The following is a 20,243-nucleotide window of genomic DNA, read 5'->3' on the forward strand; positions in this document are numbered from 1 at the left end:
AGACATGGCTGGAAGTGTGTGTGGTTAAAAATGAATGAGTGAATGAATGAATGAATGAATGAATAATTAAATAAATAGAAGTTCCTGGTGCAACCAGAACCTGGTGCTGGGAAAGATGTCTGACACCGTCTGGTATTCAGGGCAAGAAGTGGATTTAGAAATGAACACAGAGATTTATGAAGGCTATTTGTTCCAATTGAGAAATTGTAACAACATGAAGCCAGCCATAAACCTATGGCCTGGCTGGGAACATATACCTTCTGCTCTCTGAAAATCTGCAAACTAAAATGCATTGCTTGTGATAAAGATGCTAAAGGATGGGGGCAGGAGGTTATACAGAATATAAGAAATTAAGATTTAAGAGGAATAAAAGAGCATGGGCTTCATCTAAACTACAATTATTTCTCTAAAAATAAACCCACAGCACAATGGTATCAAAGAGATCTCTACTCAATAGGCAAGCTAAGGACATAGTCTCTCTCACTTGGCTATAGCCACTGAGCGTGCTCAGAGAGGCCCCAGGTGTGACCTCTGCTCCCCTGTGAGCAGTGGAGGGGCCAGGCAATCTATCATGGTGTTCATCTTGTCAGCCCTGGTGCTTTGCCGCTGCTGTCTGTCACCTTGGTAGATGAGACCTGCTTAAGGGCAATCATGTCAATCTCTATGTGACCACTCAGTCTAAGGCAGAAAGATGATGTTGACAGGCAAAGTCAACAGAAGGTACCAAAAGCTAAAGTCATAGCCTTCCCACAGGGATGCAATGCAGGCCATTTTTTTTTCTTTAGCTTTTCTTTATTTTCACTTTCTCTTTTTCTTTTATTCTCACGACAGAGGTTAAGGCATACAGAACTTGCCTTCAGAGCTGATCATCTCGGATAAACCTGTTGCCCTCTGAGTTTTTCCCATAGTAAACATAGCGACATTTCCCCAGGACACCTGAAAAATAAAAGGAAACACATCATTACGAACCACAATTATAGCAAGGACCAATTGGTTCTGTAAAGCAGAAACATAACACAAGCTTAAAACCAATGGGTGGCAGCAAATGAATTAAGTCTCAGAGAGAGAGACCCTACTTTCTTGTCCTCAGATTTGATATTCAAATAAAATGTCACCAGAGCACAGGCTCCTAGAAATAACATGGTTCCTGCATGATGTCTCTTCATATTCCAGAGACTTTTCTAGTTTGGCCAATTACTCCTCAAAATAAAGCCTAACCTTCTCCTTTCTCCAGGTCCCCTTAGCAATTTCTAAAAATAGAAAATTAAGAGTTTTAACATGGCCCCAGCTCAAGCAAATAATGTGGAACAGTCTTCCCAGAATGTGAATATTTCCAAGTCCTTTATCATGAACCACTTTGTTAACTTCCAGAAAGAACCTTTCAAATCCCAAGAGGCATCAGACACATAACGGATGATTAAGGAGAGCGGTGGTGTTGACAAAATGCCACTTGGAAAGTAACAAGAGTCTCCAACATTAAATGGCTTTTTCTCATAGGCATCCTGAACTGTATTCTCAGGTTGGAATGCATTTAATTTTCATCTTCAGTTTTATTTTAACTTATTATGTGGCTTCCTATACTGCTTTCTTCTCATTCAAGAAAATTATAGAAGGACTTACTTATGAAAAATGCCCCTAGAATTGGGTCAAATCTTTTAATCAACTCAATATTTATTCTAAATATCTATACGAAGTCACCTGCCATAGTTATTATGAAAGCTTTGTGGGATTATTAAGGAAAAATAAGTTGTAAGACAATATTTAAAATAAAAATTTGATTTTTACAACGTTGTATTTTCTTCTACTTTTAGAAAAGCTAAAATTCAGCTTCACAGAGTTGTCTTATTAATAGCACTTGAGTCTCTGATGCATGCATAACCGGGAAAAAAAAACGAGAAACTAGATGTCCACAAAACATTAATTTATGAGCCTCAAATCTGCCTATAAAGAGAGCTATCTATATGGAGGATTTTTCCCCCCATCAGTTTGATAGTAGGAAACCAATAATCACCAACTATTTTTCATCTGGGATAAATTAGCACTTGAAATAATCCAGGTTCTTCATATCAGATGTTCTAAGTAGTAAATACTTTTGTGATTGTACAAGAGATATTTCTCCACCGCAGAACTTTAAGCCTTATTCTTAAATAAAGACTACACGTGACTCTTAGAAACTTTTAAGGACAGGGTAGATGCTCCTTGGTTTGGATGGCATAGGAGGAAGCTGGGGATTGCTGGGGTTACAGACTCTCCAAGAATTAGCAATAGGGAGAGGATGACATTGTTCCACAGACTCTAACTGGGCATGCCCTCATTACTTCTCTTTTCTGCCATGCTCCTATGAGTAAGTTTGCTGTGGACCAGACTTCTCCCTTGGCTATGCTTTCTCCTTGGCCACCCATCCTCAATTACTGTTTTTGAGTTTTGGTCTGGTGCCTGGAAACACTGAGCTTGGATGAAACCTCCCTGAGACCTTTCTTCAGACTAAAATGATTCTTCTGGCTGTTGGCAGTGAGCTGTTCCCTTTTTGTGCTGAATTATGTAGCACCTGGGGTTGGACTAATATTGTCACCAATGCCAGAACCGTTCTGTGGGCTCGGCTCTCCAGGATCTGGTCCAACAACCATATCTCCTACAGGTCTGGTTGGGAGTGCTTAGAGGTTTCTGAAAATCTACAAGATGCTTCCTCAAACATAATTGATTCAAATACAACTTCAAGAAACTGAGAGAATGAGGCAGGGGGATGTTAATTTCTTTCTACAGTACCAAGACTACACGAATTTTTACAAAAAGGAATGGAAAGGGCTGTCACATATCATAAAGAACAGCCTTTCTCTTAAGTGAAAGAATGAAAGTCAGACACGCACACACACCACCCACCAGTGGGTACATTCATTCTCCGCTATAAACTTCCCAGTACATTCAAGATTGAATTTCTTTTCTCTACCCGTTCTCCATGATAAACATCATCTCCATATCTTGCCTAAATGTAACCTGGACATAGGCTGGAAATATTCTGGAAATAGGCCGTATATCCTGGAACATGGGCCCTAACAAGAAAGAGGTGAAGTGTCTGAGCCACGTTCCCCAGGCCTTCTTTCTGGTCGGCATTGATAAAAGTCTGTTTTAAAGCCTGCCCTGTTCCTTTAGGCCTGGAAGCAAGACTCTTTATAGATATCCTGGTGAGAGAGCGCTGTTTGATGAATGCAGGAGACTGCAGTGAGGTGTCAGAGCTTGGGAAATGAGGCAAGGACATGAGGTATTAATATTGTCAATGATCTCTTGATGGGAAAACGGATACCACACTCACCGTCAGATTTAAATAGACATCAAGTGCATTAATGACAAAAGGGCAGACTTCAAACAAAGGGTCTGTGTAGTGGGGAGCAGAGCTAGTCTCTGCGCTGGCAATAACCTGATCTGAAAAGACACTGTCAGGGCTTGAGACAGGCCCAGGATTGTGTGTGGTGACAGAAAACAGAGATGCTGACAGAGATACCAGTGCCATATTATGCCAAGGATATTCTAATGCTGTCTGCTGCTCTAACGAAAGCTGACATCACTCCATATCACTTAGGGTCTTCTCCGCCTGCCCCTGCAGAAAATTTCTCCCTAAACATCATAACAAAACTCGCTGTCGTTATAAAGTTCCTGGCAGCCCTGTTCTGTCAGAGCGCTGGGGTCAAGAGACCTAAGGATAACCTCAGTCAAGCTAAATTTGGACTTTGCAGGAGGACCCACTCAGCCCACCCCGCCCTGATATCTTGGCTACTTGAGGTGATTAGAGTGCCAACGTGTGAGGAGCTGTCTCCTTGAATAAAACCCTTAAAGGGAAGGCACTCAGTCTGAGGGCTGCTCCAGAACTGCACGGAGATGGCCTGGCAGCCCCAAATGAAATCCAGCTGCTGGTGCTCCTCTGGGGAGAAAGGTGGTCTGGCTACCAATGGTTAAAATCAGGCTGAAATTTTTAAACCTGAACTGCCTGCAATTGCATAAATTCAGCAAATGTTGCCTCTGTTGAGACTCTCACCCAAGCTGAGCTCACAGTTGGGAAATGAAAATCCCCCAAATGGAACTTTTGTGCTCAATAAACAAACAAACAAATAACATTAATAAGAAGGGGAGTGGAGGAGTACAGTCCCATGTGCGGCCACAGCACTTTATTTATCACAGAGGTTATTTGTGAAATCATAGGATCTGCTCATAAATTGAGGTGGTGGTATGTTTCTCTTTCTCTTGCTCTCCCCATGGCCCTCCTTCTCCGGTGAGTACAACTGCCATAAACTGTGAAAATTACGGAGGGAACAGTCTGCTTGCAAAGAACATTTTGATGGGGAGGCACTCAGGGACTGGAATTTGGGAACCCGCTGGTTTTGACTCAGTAGGTGGCGGTTTCCATGTATATCTGCAATGCATTCATTTGTTTGTATCTCCTAGAACTATAATGTCTTGGGACTGGAGGGGGAACAACATATTTAATGGCATACGTAGTGTTTTTAATTAAAATATCTGGCTTTGGCCATAATAAGTGAATCAGGCTTGCAGTGCATCAAGACAATGTGTAGCTGTCTGTACACAGTTTCTTTTTAGCCACCCCCCCTCCAAATGACAGCATGTTATCCCCCTGGGAAATCCTTTCCTGCCAAATGAGACTCCTAATTTTTCTTAAGTAGCCAGCTCTGCCATCACCATAAGTTCTTAAAACTATAATTATGAAAAAAAAAATGTATTGGGAAGAAACTATTTTAAAGAGGTCCTTTATCTTTTAAATGTTTTCCCCCTCTGGAATGGATATTCAAATTATGCAGGTTAAGTTACAACCTTGGGGCTGCCTGAGGGTGTGGGAATCAGCCTCTTTTTTGGATGCAAGGCTCTGATCACAGGGATGCTGTTAGAGACTCCGTTAGGAGAAAAGAAAACTCTCTGTGTTTAAACCCAGCTCTGCCCCTAACAGTTTATGACCATGTTTGTGTCACTTTTCCTCACGAGGCTGGTCTCCCCATTTGTAAAATAAGGGCAAGGGGCCAGATAATCTCAGAAGTTCTTCTTAGTTCTGAAATAGATGAATTAGTATTTTCAAATGTCTCCCTTATGAAGATGAGGATGTCGGGTCCAATATTGCCTGATGTAGCAGGCAGATCCAATGGTCAGTTAATCAAAAATTTGATTTGGACTAAGCTTTTGAAACCCATCCAGCTCATTCCCATAATATATAGAAGGGGAGCTCTGTTGGACCTCATAACCCCCAAGGAAAGAATTTCCACTAACTTCTCTGTAACCTGTGTTTCATACTCAGCTGGAAAGTGCTCACCATTAACTAGCCTATGTCCTACTAGCTTTGATTTCAATCTCATAACTATATTCAACAGAACTAAAGACTAAATATCAGAGTAGGAGTTCTACCATTTGTATTTTTGTTGTGAAAAAATGTAGTTTTTACTTATACAAATACGAACTTATTTGATGATGCATTACAGGTTGGACCGATAAATCCATATTTGTAAAATAAAGTATCAATCTTATCATTATTAACATTAGTTTCAGTAATCATCATTTTAAATGCTATTATCACAAATGTTTGTTAAGTGTAGCTGTGTAATGATGAACAGATTTTAATGTTTGTGATCACTAGGAGCTTATAATTAGGCAGTGCTACAAAACAGACAAGGGACAGAGGGCTCCTCGAGGAACTCTTGCTCTCCAATCTGTATGAGTAAAGGAAAAAACTAGACTCTTTATGGCCTCTGAAAATAGCAACAACAGTGTTGTGAAGAGGTGGGTGACAGAGAAGAAAAGAGTATTTGGAGAGTCTTTCTGGTCTATTGTGGAAGGTTCTGGAACTATGCTTCCATGTGATACTATACTTCCATGTGATACTATACATACTCGTTCACATGTCACATTTACAATACTAACTCCTCCCCAATTTCTAATACCCAGCGCCTGAAACAGTACTTAGAACAGAGGAGGTATTCAGTAAATATATGTTGAATAGATTAATTAATACTGCTAAAATTGTTATCAATATACAATTTAAACAAAATACACAAAGTTCAACAATTTCAATTGTTGAACACTCATACTTTAACCTCTGGTAAGACTACATACAGATGTTTGAAATGCTTTAAGAATACATATAGCTTAAATATTTGCTTTATTAAAGAAGGGGGCAAAGTAACAGAAGGCAACGGCTTCAATTCCTAGACAACAGTGTTGTTTTTATGCTGAACATTTTTCTCCCATGAAAACAAAGCAATCACAATGTCTGGCTGGAAAGAGAGAAGCGAACTGAACATTATCATCCAGTGTTAAGAGCTGTAAACATCATACACAGGAAAAGACATTCCCCAGAAAGCACATTCCTTGCTCTTTGTTATGTGCAGGCTGTGAGTAAACTGGGACCGGGGGCAGGAATAAACACCCATGTTTTATGATCTTGAGAAGTGGCTGGAGCAGTACCCAGAGGTCAGTCTGTGTGATGTGCTATCAGCTCTGCTGTGGATATCACAGAGGATTTAGCACAGCCTGCAGAATTACAGGCGCCTAACACAACATCCTCCTTCAGTGTAAGCTACTTAAATACTAAGTAAGGCAAAACGAAAAGAAGAGAGATTTTAAAAGGTCTTAAAGGAAGGGGTTGCTTGGAAGCAGTTTTTGTGGAAGGAGAACACTGTCTGTACTCCACGCTGGGCATATTTTTGCTTCTTCTGCAGACCTATCTCAAAAGCCTCAGGCTGGGAATAAAATGGGGAAAAGCTCTCCACCTGGTCCGGAGAGGGTAAAGAAGGCAAAGAAGAAAGTGAGACTTCCTTTTCAAACTAGCTGTGTGTGACTTCAGGCCAAGTGTCTCAGTTTATAATCTGCATCTCGGGTTGGAATGGGATGCGAGGGTCTCGCAGAGCTTGCTAACCGCATGGTCTGAGAGGGTCTCGCAGAGCTTGCTAACCGCAAGGTCTGTAAGGGCCTCTCCTGTCTTCATCATGGACTGAGGGGCATACTGTCCTTGCTAAATACTGCAGTGGTCACTCCCAACAGTACTGCCCAAGGGATGCTTCCAAGTCTCTCAAATGAGTGTCTTTTGAACTCTTCTTTATTACATAAAACAAACCCACAAGAGGTATTCTGGCTCCACCATGCTGACCCTGATATTTTGCAATGGTGGACATTAGAATTCTGCCATTTGACCCCAAGGATGTTTTGGATTCAGGCTTATGAATATAAACATGTAAACTAGTAATTTTTCTTTCAGAAAGCATTATTTATAGCAAGCTCCACTTAGTAAATATAATTCCTGAATTTTTAAATTCAAACTATCTATTCTATTTTTAACATTTTTATATTTATTTTATTGAATTCATTTTCAACGAGATCAATTCTTTTCCATGTAATTTTTACATTAAGTTTAAATTCCACAATCAGAATTTACCAAATATTAAATTTTACTGATTATGTCTTCTAAATCTTTGAAAGTATGTATCTTACAAAGTCACATTTCCTTGAGTAAAATTTTACAGATCTAAATTGTGACAGGAAGACTTACGTCTTCTATTAAAGTTTAGTCAGCACATTTTATTGTGTGTAATTTTACTTCATTTCAATCTTATTTTGTTTTCATTATTTCTACCAAGGTGAATTCCTCCCCATGAATTTGTGCAATTTTCAATATACCAACAAGATATAAATTTTAGTCTATTTTCATCCATAATAAATTACATTATGTACAGCTTTAGTTGCTATCAGTTTTGTTTCAGGTTGATTATTTTTACCAGCAATGTTTATTATAAATTAAAGTAAATGATAGCTTTTATTCATTTCTTAGCACAAGGAGTATGTAAGACAAAAGTAAATACTCTGGATGCATGGTAAGATCCAAATTGTGGGATTATAACATGCTGCTTTCTATTAAACACCAGTCAAAAAACACAGTATGGGCCACCTAATCAAGGGTTAGGATGCTTCCATATCCTGAAAGAAAGATGACACAAATGCCAGGCAACATATTCTTTTCAGAAAAGGGCATCTGGCCCCCAATGCTCAGTCCCCTGCAGTGAGGCCTGATGGAGGGTTAAACTTTCCACCAAGAGAGAACAGATTACATAGCCTGCTTAGACAAACGCTGGGCTTTGTCAAGTCGCACCAGCGTCTTTGCAAGGAAGAGAAAGCAGGGGAAGGAAGCCAGTCAGCAGGGAAAGGATCTCGGCAAACTCTGTACTGAAGGTGATAGGAATGCACAGCTGAGAAGCCAGCCTCCCCGCCCAGGGAAGGTTGCACAAATGGTCACGTGAGTGGGCAGACAAGTTGACATGTGATGAGCCAGAGCCTGTGGAAAATACACTCCAGGCTCTAGGGGGTAGCTGAAATGAGGCTTGTCATTTTAGAAGATGAGACAGAGGTGGGAAATGCAGGGCAAGTTTTTCCCTCGATAATCTGTGTGGGAAATGTAAAAGCTGGTCCAAGACTGGGACATAATTGCATCTTTGAGTGGATCCTTAGTAACCAGCTTCGCTGTCCCACCTTAGTAACCAGCTTCGCTGAGGCCCTGGTTCCTGCATTCAGGTTGCAGATGCCATGTCCAAACACAGAACTGATCAGGCCATTCTAAGTCCTTACCACATTGAAGAAATACTAGGCTGACAGATTTAAAAGTTACCTGGCAGTGGATGTTTCCATTATGTGAATCCTGGAAAGAAAATGGTCAATATGCTTTTCCTGAGATGTCAATGTTTTTTGAATTCCTTTCTTTGTATTGGGGGTGGTGTGGGTAAGCGGAGACTGCTAAGAAAGAATCCTAGGTCTGTGGGGAGCTCACTTGCTCCCTTTTTGGAATAACATTAATATGAGTGGCTCTTATCTCTATACATGCTGTATTTTAATCAAATAAGAACATATGCATATCAGAGATCAAATGCCGTAGTAAATATGTCCTTGCTCTAACAACATCTACCCCCTGACCTGAAAAAACACTGCTAAATCTTCTTAGTCATCCCAATTTTTGTTTTTCTCCTCAGGTGACATTTTGTACCAGCTTAAAATGAAGCCAGAAACACTTTTTACTCTGACTTCTTAAATAATGATTTATTTATATACTCCTATATGATACTTTATTGTTTTGTTATACTTTCCAATAAACTTAAACACAGAATTGGGAAATTTTTCTTTAAAAGTATGCCCTTTACCTCTATCAAATAATACTCACAAGGACAGACTTTAAAAATCTTCATTTTGGGTAATCCCTTCATTGTGTAGAGGAAAAGGAGGTTCAAAGTAGCTTCCCAAGGTCACGGTACCAGATCTGACACCTATCCAAGTTTACCTTTCTACAATTCAGCTAGTTCTGAATTATAGGACACTGCCTATAAGTCAGGACAGAACGTCGAGATCACCAACAAACCCTGACTTTAGGCTGACTGTTACCTACCTTTCCTAAGGGAGAAACTTGAATTTTCAAGGCTTATTTGGTGTGAGTGTATTTCTCTCTCCTTCATCTCTGTACTCTGTGTGGGGTTTAATGGGTTTGAGATGAGCTGGATTCCAAAGTGCATGCCAAGATGGGATGCAAATCAGTTAAGATTTGTGAAGTTTCCTTCAGCAATGCTCACTGACAGATGTCACATACACCAGGACAGTGGTCAAGTGCCATAGTTTCATTTTTCTTTCTTGGGTCTTGACAGAGGGACTCAGAAATCTTTCAAATAGGTGAGAGAAAAGAAAGAAAAATTCCACCCCTGCACTACATCCACCATTCCCACTATTAGCTCCACATTTATCTTTTCCACCTTCCCTCTTAAGTTGGGAGCATTGCCACTAGAGGGCAGCATGAATTTAGGAAAAACAGCAGCTTCCTTTAAAAAAAAATGATGGCAACTATTCAGGGAGGGTCATTAAAGACACACTGTGCTTTTGGTCACCAATTATAGGTTCCACAATGATCAATATGTCATGTTTGTTCAATTTATGCTTTAGAGAATGGGGCTACCAGACGCCCCCCTTTTGGGCTCTTCTGGCCTCAATTTCAGGGACTGATTTTCTTTACCATCAATTGCTCTAATTAATCTTCCAGGCTCAGGGGTTGGGGATTTTTGCATATCACCCACATAAATGTAAAGAAGCATGCAAACTAATAACAAAGATACATTCCTATATTTCTTAGAAGATCATTTTTACCATGGAAGTCCGAAAAGAAGTTATGCCACCCAACAGGAGTTACCAATCATCATTTGATAATTGAAAACATAAAAAAAAAAAACAACAACATAAAAATAAAAAATAAAATTGGATCAATAAGACATATAAAAGGTGGGTGTACTCCATCCTTGAAAACCACAGCTGCCTCCTTTTAAGGCCCTCCCTGCCCCAAACCTACCCAGCCATTGTCTTCCCTCTTAGACTGCCTGGCCCAGATTAATCAGAAAAGAGAGGCAGAAGCTACTCAAAGATAAAATAATAATTCCATTTTCTGTTTAGTCATCATTCAGTCACCATCAGTAGTCTCTGGCACATGAGCCAGTGATTATTTTCATGCTGAGAATAACAAATGACCACCTCACAGGAGGAAAGAGGTACTCATGGGTTTCCCAGAATTTTAAGCATATTATTTAAACAAACAAACAAACAAACAAACAAACAAACAAACAAACAAACAAATAAAGGCATGGCATTCCAGAAAATGGCATTTTAAATTAGAATTTTCTCGAATTAAAACAAACAAGTAGGTTCAATCGGAGAAGGGAGTAAAAATAATTGATGTTAATAGACTAGGGGACAGAGCTGAGTCCGGGTGTGGCTTTCCATTTCAGCTGAGAGACCTCTCAAGGGGTCAGTGAAGCAAGTATAAAATGGCTCTCACACACTTCCTTCCCTTATAGAACAGTCATGTGATTGACCAGACACTAGGGGAATATTGGGTTCCAGGTAATTGACTAAATTAACTCATTAACTTATCTTTCACTAGCAACCATTTTTGAATCTTCCCTCATACATGACACCATAGTGACCACACCTGAGTACTTCTTCAAGCAGTTATAGTGAGGACGATACAGTTGGGGAGTTTAGCTGCAGTGGGAAGACTGCTCATTGTCTGTTTCTCAGGGTCTTAGGGTCTCCTTACATATGTGCGAAAGGATGGAGATGACAGCTTTCTATCCATACTTCATGAGCCTAGGACATGTAGGTACTCGATAATTTTTGTGTGTGTGTGTGGACTATATAAAATTTCTCAGAGTATTTTGTCTGCACTCCAGTGTTTAATATACATTCTTGGAAATTTAAATGTAGAGGAATTGCATGGATTATCCCCATGACAGTGGTTCTCCAAGTTGCCCATGTATTAGAAACACCTGAAAGCCTTGTTAAAACAAATTGCTGTGCCCCATCCCTGGAGTTTCTCATTAAGTGGATCTGAGTAGGGGCCAAGTGTTTGCATTTTTGCTAGTTCCCAGGTGACAGTAATGCTGCTGATTGGGGACCAACCTTTAAGAAACACTGTTTAGGACAACTTAAAAGGCTCCTTTTTCTCCTTTTGAAAAAATATAACTCTTGACATTAGCTTTTATTCTTATAAAGTCAAGACCACTCAAATTCTCAGATAAAAAATCTGGTTGCTGAGGATCCTAAAGTTTGTTGAGTTTTAGGAAAAAGAGGTTTCACTGTCTGCCCAACAGTTGAAAACAAATGGTACCTCAACGTAAAAAGGAATTTTACTTTAAAAAAAAAAAAAAAAAAAAGATAATAAAAGGTTGCTGCAGCTCTTTAATATAAAACAAAAAATATGAGTTTAAATTTAAGCAATGGATAGATTATATGAAAGAAGAAAAGAGGTTTTAGATAAGTAGAACACAATTGAACTTACAAACTATAATTTATGAAGAATAAGATAAAAAAAAATTGCAGAAAAAATTTCCCAGAAAGTCTTTAGCCTCCCCTCTAAAATAACAGAATTTTATACGAACAAATCTTAGCAGTGGGGGGCCTCCTGCAGAGTTTGAATGGGAACTTTGGCTTTGCTTTCAAGCAGAAATTTATTTTACGTTTTCAGATCTATTCCTATTAGAAAGCTCACATCAAAAGTGGGGAAAACCTCCACAGCTCTGTCTGGTTCTTCAGGCAAAAACTTCTCAAGAGAGTCATTGAAAATAAAGACAAGTTGCTTCTTCTTCTTCTTCTTTTTTTTTTAATTTCAAGTTAAAAAATAATTATCCTCTCAAATTAAATTAAGCAGACCCAGTAACAAGTCGGATTGTCGTAGTTCAAACCCTGCAGGGACTAGGGAAAAGACCTTCCTTCTTTGGGCACATTAGTCCAGCCTCCGTCTACCCTTCATTAGAATCCAAATAAACTTTTCTTGTACTGATATTACTGTAATCTTTCCTAATTCCGGGACACTATAAATTGCTTTCTCTAAAAAGAAAACAAAAGGAATCTACTGATATATGATCTAACTGAAAAAGTTTGCATTACAAAAAATAACGAAAAGTCTGTCATGGTAGAAAGTGCTGTATAATTCTTGAGCAATAGCAAATCTCACGGCCAAGTGCCAAAATATTTTCATTATTTCCTGGTTTTCAGCAACCCGTCCTCTAACCTACATTAAAAAAAAAAAAGTACATATATATGCTAATGCTAATGAAAGAAACTATAGGTTAACAATTAATAGCACAAAGCATTTTATAAGAGCACTAAGAACCTCTTGCACATTTTCTATTATTATTATTACTAATTAATTAATTAATTATTTTTTTGCCCAGGATAAAGACAAAGTACATAGTATATGAACATATTATAAGGACCTTCGTAAGGGTCAGGCTTATTAAAACTTAATGAAGGCACCACTGTCTCTCCAGCTATATTAAGAGGGTTGTACTTTTTGCCTATCGATGGAATGGCCCGGGTCAGAGAGACATTGCTGACAGTGGGTGGTACCAGGTGTTATCTGTCTCTGGAACATACTACTTTGATAGCTTGCAATATTACCCCCTTTAATTTGGCTGGCTTGAATTTGTCAGGATTCACCCTGTGGTGAGGTAACATGCCTCCATATTGGAAAAAAATTGCCCATGAGCCAATGTGAGCCTTGCACCTAATAGAATACATCTGGCCCTGACAGTTTGATGCCCAGCTCTGAGCCACATTCGGCAACACAAATTAACAGCGTAGACATTGCCCACGCTGAGCAGGAAGTAATAACCTGCTACCTGCTACTTGGCCAAAATCTCATTATAAGCCATTAAGGTAATTGAGGGCCAAGACTCTGTGAATATTAGACTCCCTGAGCGCCAGTCGTTAGTTCAACAGAAGAAAGACTGTGAATAGAGGGGGAGGTGGGGCTGACTGGGAAGAAACTGCTTTGGACCATACCGTGAATTCCATCTACAGGGTACTCTATAGCTCTAGGAAATTCTGAGTTGTTTCTCTTCTGCCCCAAAGCCCATATGACTTCTCCTGGGGGGGGGGGGTTGGGGGGCTTAGGACTCCAGGAAGATGATATAATTCTTGGTAGGCCTCCAACAATGCTATACATTTCAAATTTGGTTTAAATAAATATTAGGGACAGGCACAGAGGGAAGAAGGAGGCAAAAGTAATCAGAGTGCTCCATGAAGAATAAGCGTAGAAGCTGGTACAGGGAGAGGGGAAGGGGGAAGCCACCCACTCTCCCTAGAAGATAGAGGCTCTCTAGAATTCCTGCACATATATGAGCCTCCATTTTTCTGTAATGGACAAAGCCAGCTCCTTTTCCTACAGGGCTGGCCCTCTTAGTCTCTATCCAGAGTTGGGCTGCTATGGGTAACATGGTGTGGGTATTGGGGAGGGAATCAGGGCAGAAGTCCAATCAATCAATCAGCCAACCAGCTGATCAATCAACCTGATTTTCGATACCATGAGAATGGCTCTGAACTATAGTAACTATGAGAGCTATCAATAAATGTTTCCTGGAAAGAATTATATTGGGCCAGGGAGAGAACTAATTGAAAATATAATAACTGTCTACAGAAATCCCTTCTTATCATCCCCCCACACAAATTAAAACACTAATTCATAATAATAAGAATCTACTGTTCGATCATGGGAGCAAATTTATGCAAGCTTTTACCTAACGTATAATAAAAAATCCTGAGTGCCATGTCTTCTCTAGAAACCACTAGAAGAAGCCTGGTCAGTAAACTCTCCTGGGCATCGCAAAGTTTCCAAATCATTCTATAGCAGGTCTCAGTGAAAGGCTCCTTAGCCTTGGCATTTTGAATGACTTGGTATTTGGGGAAAAATAAACAGTATGGTTGAGAAAATAGTGTTCCTAAGGGTGAAGATGTCTGAGAGCATCAAGTCCACACTCTGAACAACCTAAGATCATCTTCCTGACTCAGCCACACCAGCCTCATTATTTCTCTTCCCCTAGAGGGTTAAGCACAGTCTGGAGCCTAAAAAATGGCTGCTGTTGGTATAAGTGAGGCCTTCCCTATAACTAGATCCTTCAGGAAAAAACAAATTAATCAACAGCAAGCTGAAGTGGGTTTAATGATTGCATTCTGCATACAATCAGCTTTTCCCTTTTCAAGGGCCATCAATATGTCAAGGGAAGACATATCTGAAGGATATAGCTCTTAACATCAAGGTTATCTATTCTCCACAAGGCTCCCACTCCTAGCCAGGCTGATACTCCACGCTGCCTGTGTCTAACATTTTCATCAACTCTGCAATCAATCAAGGTAATAATGTTGTGCAAAAAATCAATTAACAACGCAATTAAACTTTCCTTATTATCTCAAAGGGCTGAAATAATACCTAAAGGGAAGATAGACTCACTGAACGCAGACATCCATAATCCAATGTGAAAGTGAATTATGAGGTTGGACAGATGCAGGCATGTGCTGGTGCTGTTATTTTCCAGGGGTTATATCTCATTGTGGCAGTGTATCAGTCAGCCCCAATCCCAGACCCTAAAATTCCAAATTACTTTTAAGAAATATATGATGTGCAATATCCATTTCATATTCTCTTTTAAAGATAACCCCCTCCCCTCCAAAAAAATTGAACGGCCATATTATTCAAAGACAAAATGATCTTTCAACAAGAACATAAAATATAAAAGCTATAATAACATTTACATCTGTATAGCACACATCTCTGTAAATGCAGGTCATCTATTATACATAATCTGCAGTGCCTAAGAGGCCCAGGATGCTGCACAACATTTAAAACCCAAATGCATAAATGTGCAAAATCCTATGCTGTGTCTGTGGCTTCCCCCAAGTGGATGTTTCATCCATACCTGCTTACACACACACACACGCAAGTGTGCACACACGCACGCACGCATACACATGTAGGTAGAAGCACTGGTAACAATAGAGGTATTACTCACTTAACATGAGAACGACTGTATTATTTAGCAATTACACTCAACTTGCCCTGAAAAAATGTCTGTAGAAATTGAGCATTTATAGCATGTAAAAAAGAGACGACTATTAACCTTTTGCTACAGTAAGGACTACCAAGTGCTTGAAATTACATACTGAAATGAGATACACAGACTGAGAAGAAGGGGTTCCCCGACATTTACAGGGCTCCTTTTAAACTGTTCAGGGCCCACCTGCAATGGTCGGGCACCACCAGAATAAGTCCTAGAGACTCTAGAAGGAAAACAAGGGCCAGGGAAAGAAAGGTTAAAAAAAAAAAAGTAAAAATCATCAAACAAAAAGTGCCAATGCAAAATTAACATTATTTGAACATCCCCTTAAAAAACAACAACACCGATTTAAAGGATAACCGGGAGCACAGATATCAAATGCAAACGCCCACATAAAACCATCTAGTTCCTCTCTTCATCCACTTGTCCTTCTCTGTCATGGCACCAGAGGTTCCCTATGACTGAGTTTGAGGATCTCGCCAGCACATATAGAAAGCCCAGGAGATTGCCAGAAATTAATGGAAGCCAAAAGAATGGATCTAGGAAGAGACAATTCCAAATTTGGGCCTCGGAGAGTTATCTGAATCAGAAGAAGGAAGGATTTCCCTGTTTCTTTAACAAACATGTTGTTACATAACCTCTAGATTTTGGTAATAAACAGCTATTCTCCCAGCAGTGTGGATTTCCACATATACCACCTGGAGTTGTGCAGGTATTGTTGTTTTCAAATACGATTGCTCAACAATAAATTCCTTTTTGCGAGTTACTCACTTGTAACAAGGATCCATCTTAAGCCAACTTTCCCCTGTTTTCAGTACAGCAAGGAGTATGGACTGAGCCCCAAATGCAGATTTAAATGAACGGTAAAACAAGACAAATATATACAAATGCTCCATAATTTTTTAAGAAAAATAAGGAAGCAACTCATGATGTACTTTTTGGTGCAGAATTTCAACAGAAAAGTTTAACAGGTTAGTGAATTCTGCCATTTCTTTCCTAACTTTAAGGAACATAATTAATATGTTTTCATTTTCAATGACTATATTGTGTGTGTATCAACTGGAACTGCTCCTGCTGTGTATTTGATTCCACTGACGATGGGGTGGGTTGGATTTTAAATGATGTGTGAGCACTTCTGTTCTTTCCGTGCTCTGGTTTATGTGTTATTCATGACTTATATTACAGACATGGCTGATACACAGATGTAAATGTTATTAAATCTTTTGTATTTTAGAGGCTTTGTGAAAGGCTTCTTTGTTTTCAAATAATTTGCTTAACCACCAAAACTAACCAGTAATATATGACAATATATTGGGAGTTTTTTTCATTGAATTTTCTCCTCTCTACTGTTATTTTTTTTATCAAAATAAAAATGTAGGATAAGTTGTCAGATGGAAGAGTTACATCTTTATAGTAATAAAAAGAAATTCATGTGTGTATATATGTACCATGTACAAGTGTGTGTTTTGTGTGCAAGTATGTTATGTGGGCATGTGGTATGTGAGTAGGTGTGAATATGTTGACATTTATACCAAATTGGAACTCAAAGTCACCCAATTCTCTATTACCTGCCAAAGATGCAGTTGCCTTACTATATTTGGTATCTGACATAATTGTTAATTTCACTTTGTTCCATCCTCTTCACATTTCTCAGAATTTCAATAGAAATGTGGCAGAGGATAAACCTCTTCATATAGATAGCACTTAATCAGTTTGTGCCTCTTGCTGGCTCGTTTTTTTTTTTTCTTTATTGATTTTAAATTTAAACAATGCTCTGAGGCTGAACAATGTACCTCTGCAAATACAACTGACTTGACTGAAGGAGGTGAAGAAAGACAGATATACATTTTGGTCCTGAGAGCAGTAGCCCAGCTTCAAAGAGCTCTAACAGGAGAGAAGGCTCAGACCCCCTCTCCACCCTCAGGACAGTGGCCATACCTGCTGGGTATAACAAGTGTCCTTGTGGAAGGTCAAGGAAGGCCTTGGCCACTTTGGGAAGTATGGTGGAGTCCAAAGATTCATTTCCAGCTCCTGGTCTGTAGTAACTGTCCTGAGCAACTTGTTCGGTTTCTCCAGGCCTTGGTTTCTTAGTATCTGTAGAAAATAATCTTTGAGGGCTATTTCTGTTCCAGTATTATCTAAACAGATTTTCTGTGCTGTGCACAGCTCACAGAGTTGGCACAGTAATATAGACCCTTCCCTTTCCATGTCCCTCTCTTCCTTTCCTTGGTTTGCCTCTTTCTCTCCTAGAATGTCTATGACCCTCACACCAACTCTTGCCTTTCTTGGGGTTTCAATTCCGGAATAAAAAGATAACTGTCCTCTTTCAGATGCCTGTCCTTTCATGCCTTTTCTAAGAAACTAATTCTCCGATCAACTAATTCACTTTAGGATGTTAATAATTGACAATGAAAGAGAGTTTATCACTTCAGGTAAAATATTTTATTTAAAAAGATAGATACATTAAAAATAGACCAACTGAATAAATCTCTAATGGAATTTCAGGCAAAACAGGCAAGTGGGGAAACACTATGCGCCAGGCACAATCAATGATATCCCAAATAAAGAAAGAAAGGGAGAGATACTTTCTACATTTGAGCAACAAACAGTCCAGAAAGGGAGAGGACTTGTCAAATAAGAATAAGAGCAAAAAAGTTTTCTATAATTATGTTACGTACAAAATGTTATGCAAACATAGAAAAAGGATTAGCTCTGCCTCAGGGAGTGAAGGGTGAGTAAAAGTCATTAAAAAAAGACGTTTTCTGTATCTGTATTTCTCTTTTTAGTTGTTAAGTAACAAATGTAACATATGTTGTAATAAGTTAAACACAGAGGATATATTTAAAAGTGAAATTATTCCTTTCAAGATTTCTGTGACCACCTTGTATAGAGTGGCCCCCAGGATATACTGTTGGAGAGATATAGATATATAGATGCAGGATATATGGCAAAGTAAAAATGCAAAAAGCGAAAAAGTACATAAACTCAGTTATTTTGGGGTAGAAAAGAAGAAAAATAAGATTTAAAAAATAAATTCATATCTTCATATGTTTTGCAAAAAGAAACATAGAAAAGATAAACCAAAAACTAATAAGAATGACCACATGGAGTGGGAGGGTGAAAATACGGTGCAGGGGATTAAAATGGGCCTGAGATGTTGCTGAATATATCTCTTTTTATATTTATATTTTACTTATTCAAAAAATAAATTAAAAAGTATGGAAAAAGTAAACCCTAAAACTAAATAAAACTAGAAGAATGAACCTAATTGTATATCAAATAGCATAATGACACAGAAAAAAAATTAAAGTAAATTAGGAACACAATAGTTCAACCACACACCTGAGTGAAATATACACTGAGTACAAAAAAAGGCAAAGAAATCTCGAGCTTTACTTAGCAGGCTTACTGTCGTTAGTGTTATCACTGTTTTAATTCTCATTATTTTGTTTATATTGTAGTATAGAGAAAATGTGTAAATCTAAGAAGTTGTTGGAATTCAAGAATTGCACTGTGACAGAATGGAAATCAAAGAATGAGGGAAATGTGAGTAGGCAGAATAACAATACCCAGGATGTCCACACTCTAATCCCTGAAACCTGTATATATGCTTACATGGCAAAAAGGACCCTGCAGAAGTGATGAAGGGTATGGACCTTAGGATGGAGACATTATTCCGGACTATTTAGGTGGGCTTGATCTAATCCTATGAGTCCTTAAATAAGGACAAGGTTTTTCAAGCTGTTGTCAGAGAGGGAGACATGACCATGGAGGAATGATCAGAGAGATGCAATGCCACTGGCTTTGAAGGCTGACAAAGAGGGCAGGAGCCAAGAAATGTGAGAGGCCTCCAGGAAATGGAAAAGGCAAGAAAAGAGATTTTTCCTATGAGTCTCCAGAAAGAAAGACAACACTGTGGACACCTTGATTTTGCCTCAATTAAGATCCATGTTAGACTTCTGACCTACAGAACTGTAAGATTTTGTGTTGTTCTAAGCCATTAATTTTGTAATAATTCATTATGGCAGTTCTAGAAAACGAATACAGAAGATGACGATAATTATGATGATCATGATGATGATAACTCTGCTAATTTAAATTGGAGGAATTTGTAATAAATTATTATTAAAACTTATATATGTATGAATGTGTGCATGCACAGATATGTGTAGAACATCTAGCATCCAGATACTGGTTTACAAAAGATATTTTCCACAAAAAATAACCATAGTTCCTTGAAGGAGTAGCTAATTCAGCTTGTGGGCAGAAAATGTATAAAGTGAACTTAAAAGATCTTGGGACAGAAAGAAGAAAAAGAACACAAAAGGTGGCTTGAAGAAACTCACTCCAGCCCTATTCAGCACTATTTGACTATCAAAAGAATAATAATACTAATTAATTTGCCACATTGAATTAAAAAAACTATGAATTCATAATGATATTTAAACACATAAACAAATAAATACAAAGGAAGAAAGAAAGCTCTTATTTAAAGAATGCCAGCTAATTAAATAGAGGTGACACAATTAGAAATTTAAACCACATACTCCAATACAGTATTTCAGGCAAGTATTATCAATGGAAGCTACAATCATTGGGTAAAAGTTTATTGGGGAAGAAAATATTTACACATACTTAGATTGTCATGTTTAGAATACTTAATAATTATAAAGGGGAATATATACCTTTTGAGTGGCTCAATACAGTGGTAACCACATTCATCAACTAATTCATCTTAGCATTACTACGAAAAAGATCGTTAAATGTCATGTGCCTCTTAATTTGATGAACCATACCCAACATCACTTACGCTTGCCAAAACATTAAACCTAAATCAAGTTA

General features: G+C 38.6%; 1 protein-coding gene across 2 annotated transcripts in view; it reads right to left on the minus strand.

Moving 5' to 3' along the window:
* Positions 1-773: 773 nt before the first annotated feature.
* Positions 774-20,243, minus strand: part of LRMDA (leucine rich melanocyte differentiation associated) — a 977,969-nt gene continuing 958,499 nt past the window's right edge. For both annotated transcript variants that reach the window (XM_015592197.1, XM_006915487.2), the window contains one exon: positions 774-936. In XM_015592197.1, coding sequence (XP_015447683.1) covers positions 857-936 — 80 coding nt within the window. In that variant the 3' untranslated portion in view covers positions 774-856. The remainder of the gene's footprint in view (positions 937-20,243) is intronic.

The sequence above is a fragment of the Pteropus alecto genome, unplaced genomic scaffold, assembly GCF_000325575.1.
Source record: "Pteropus alecto unplaced genomic scaffold, ASM32557v1 scaffold155, whole genome shotgun sequence".
Classification (NCBI taxonomy): Eukaryota; Metazoa; Chordata; class Mammalia; order Chiroptera; family Pteropodidae; genus Pteropus; species Pteropus alecto.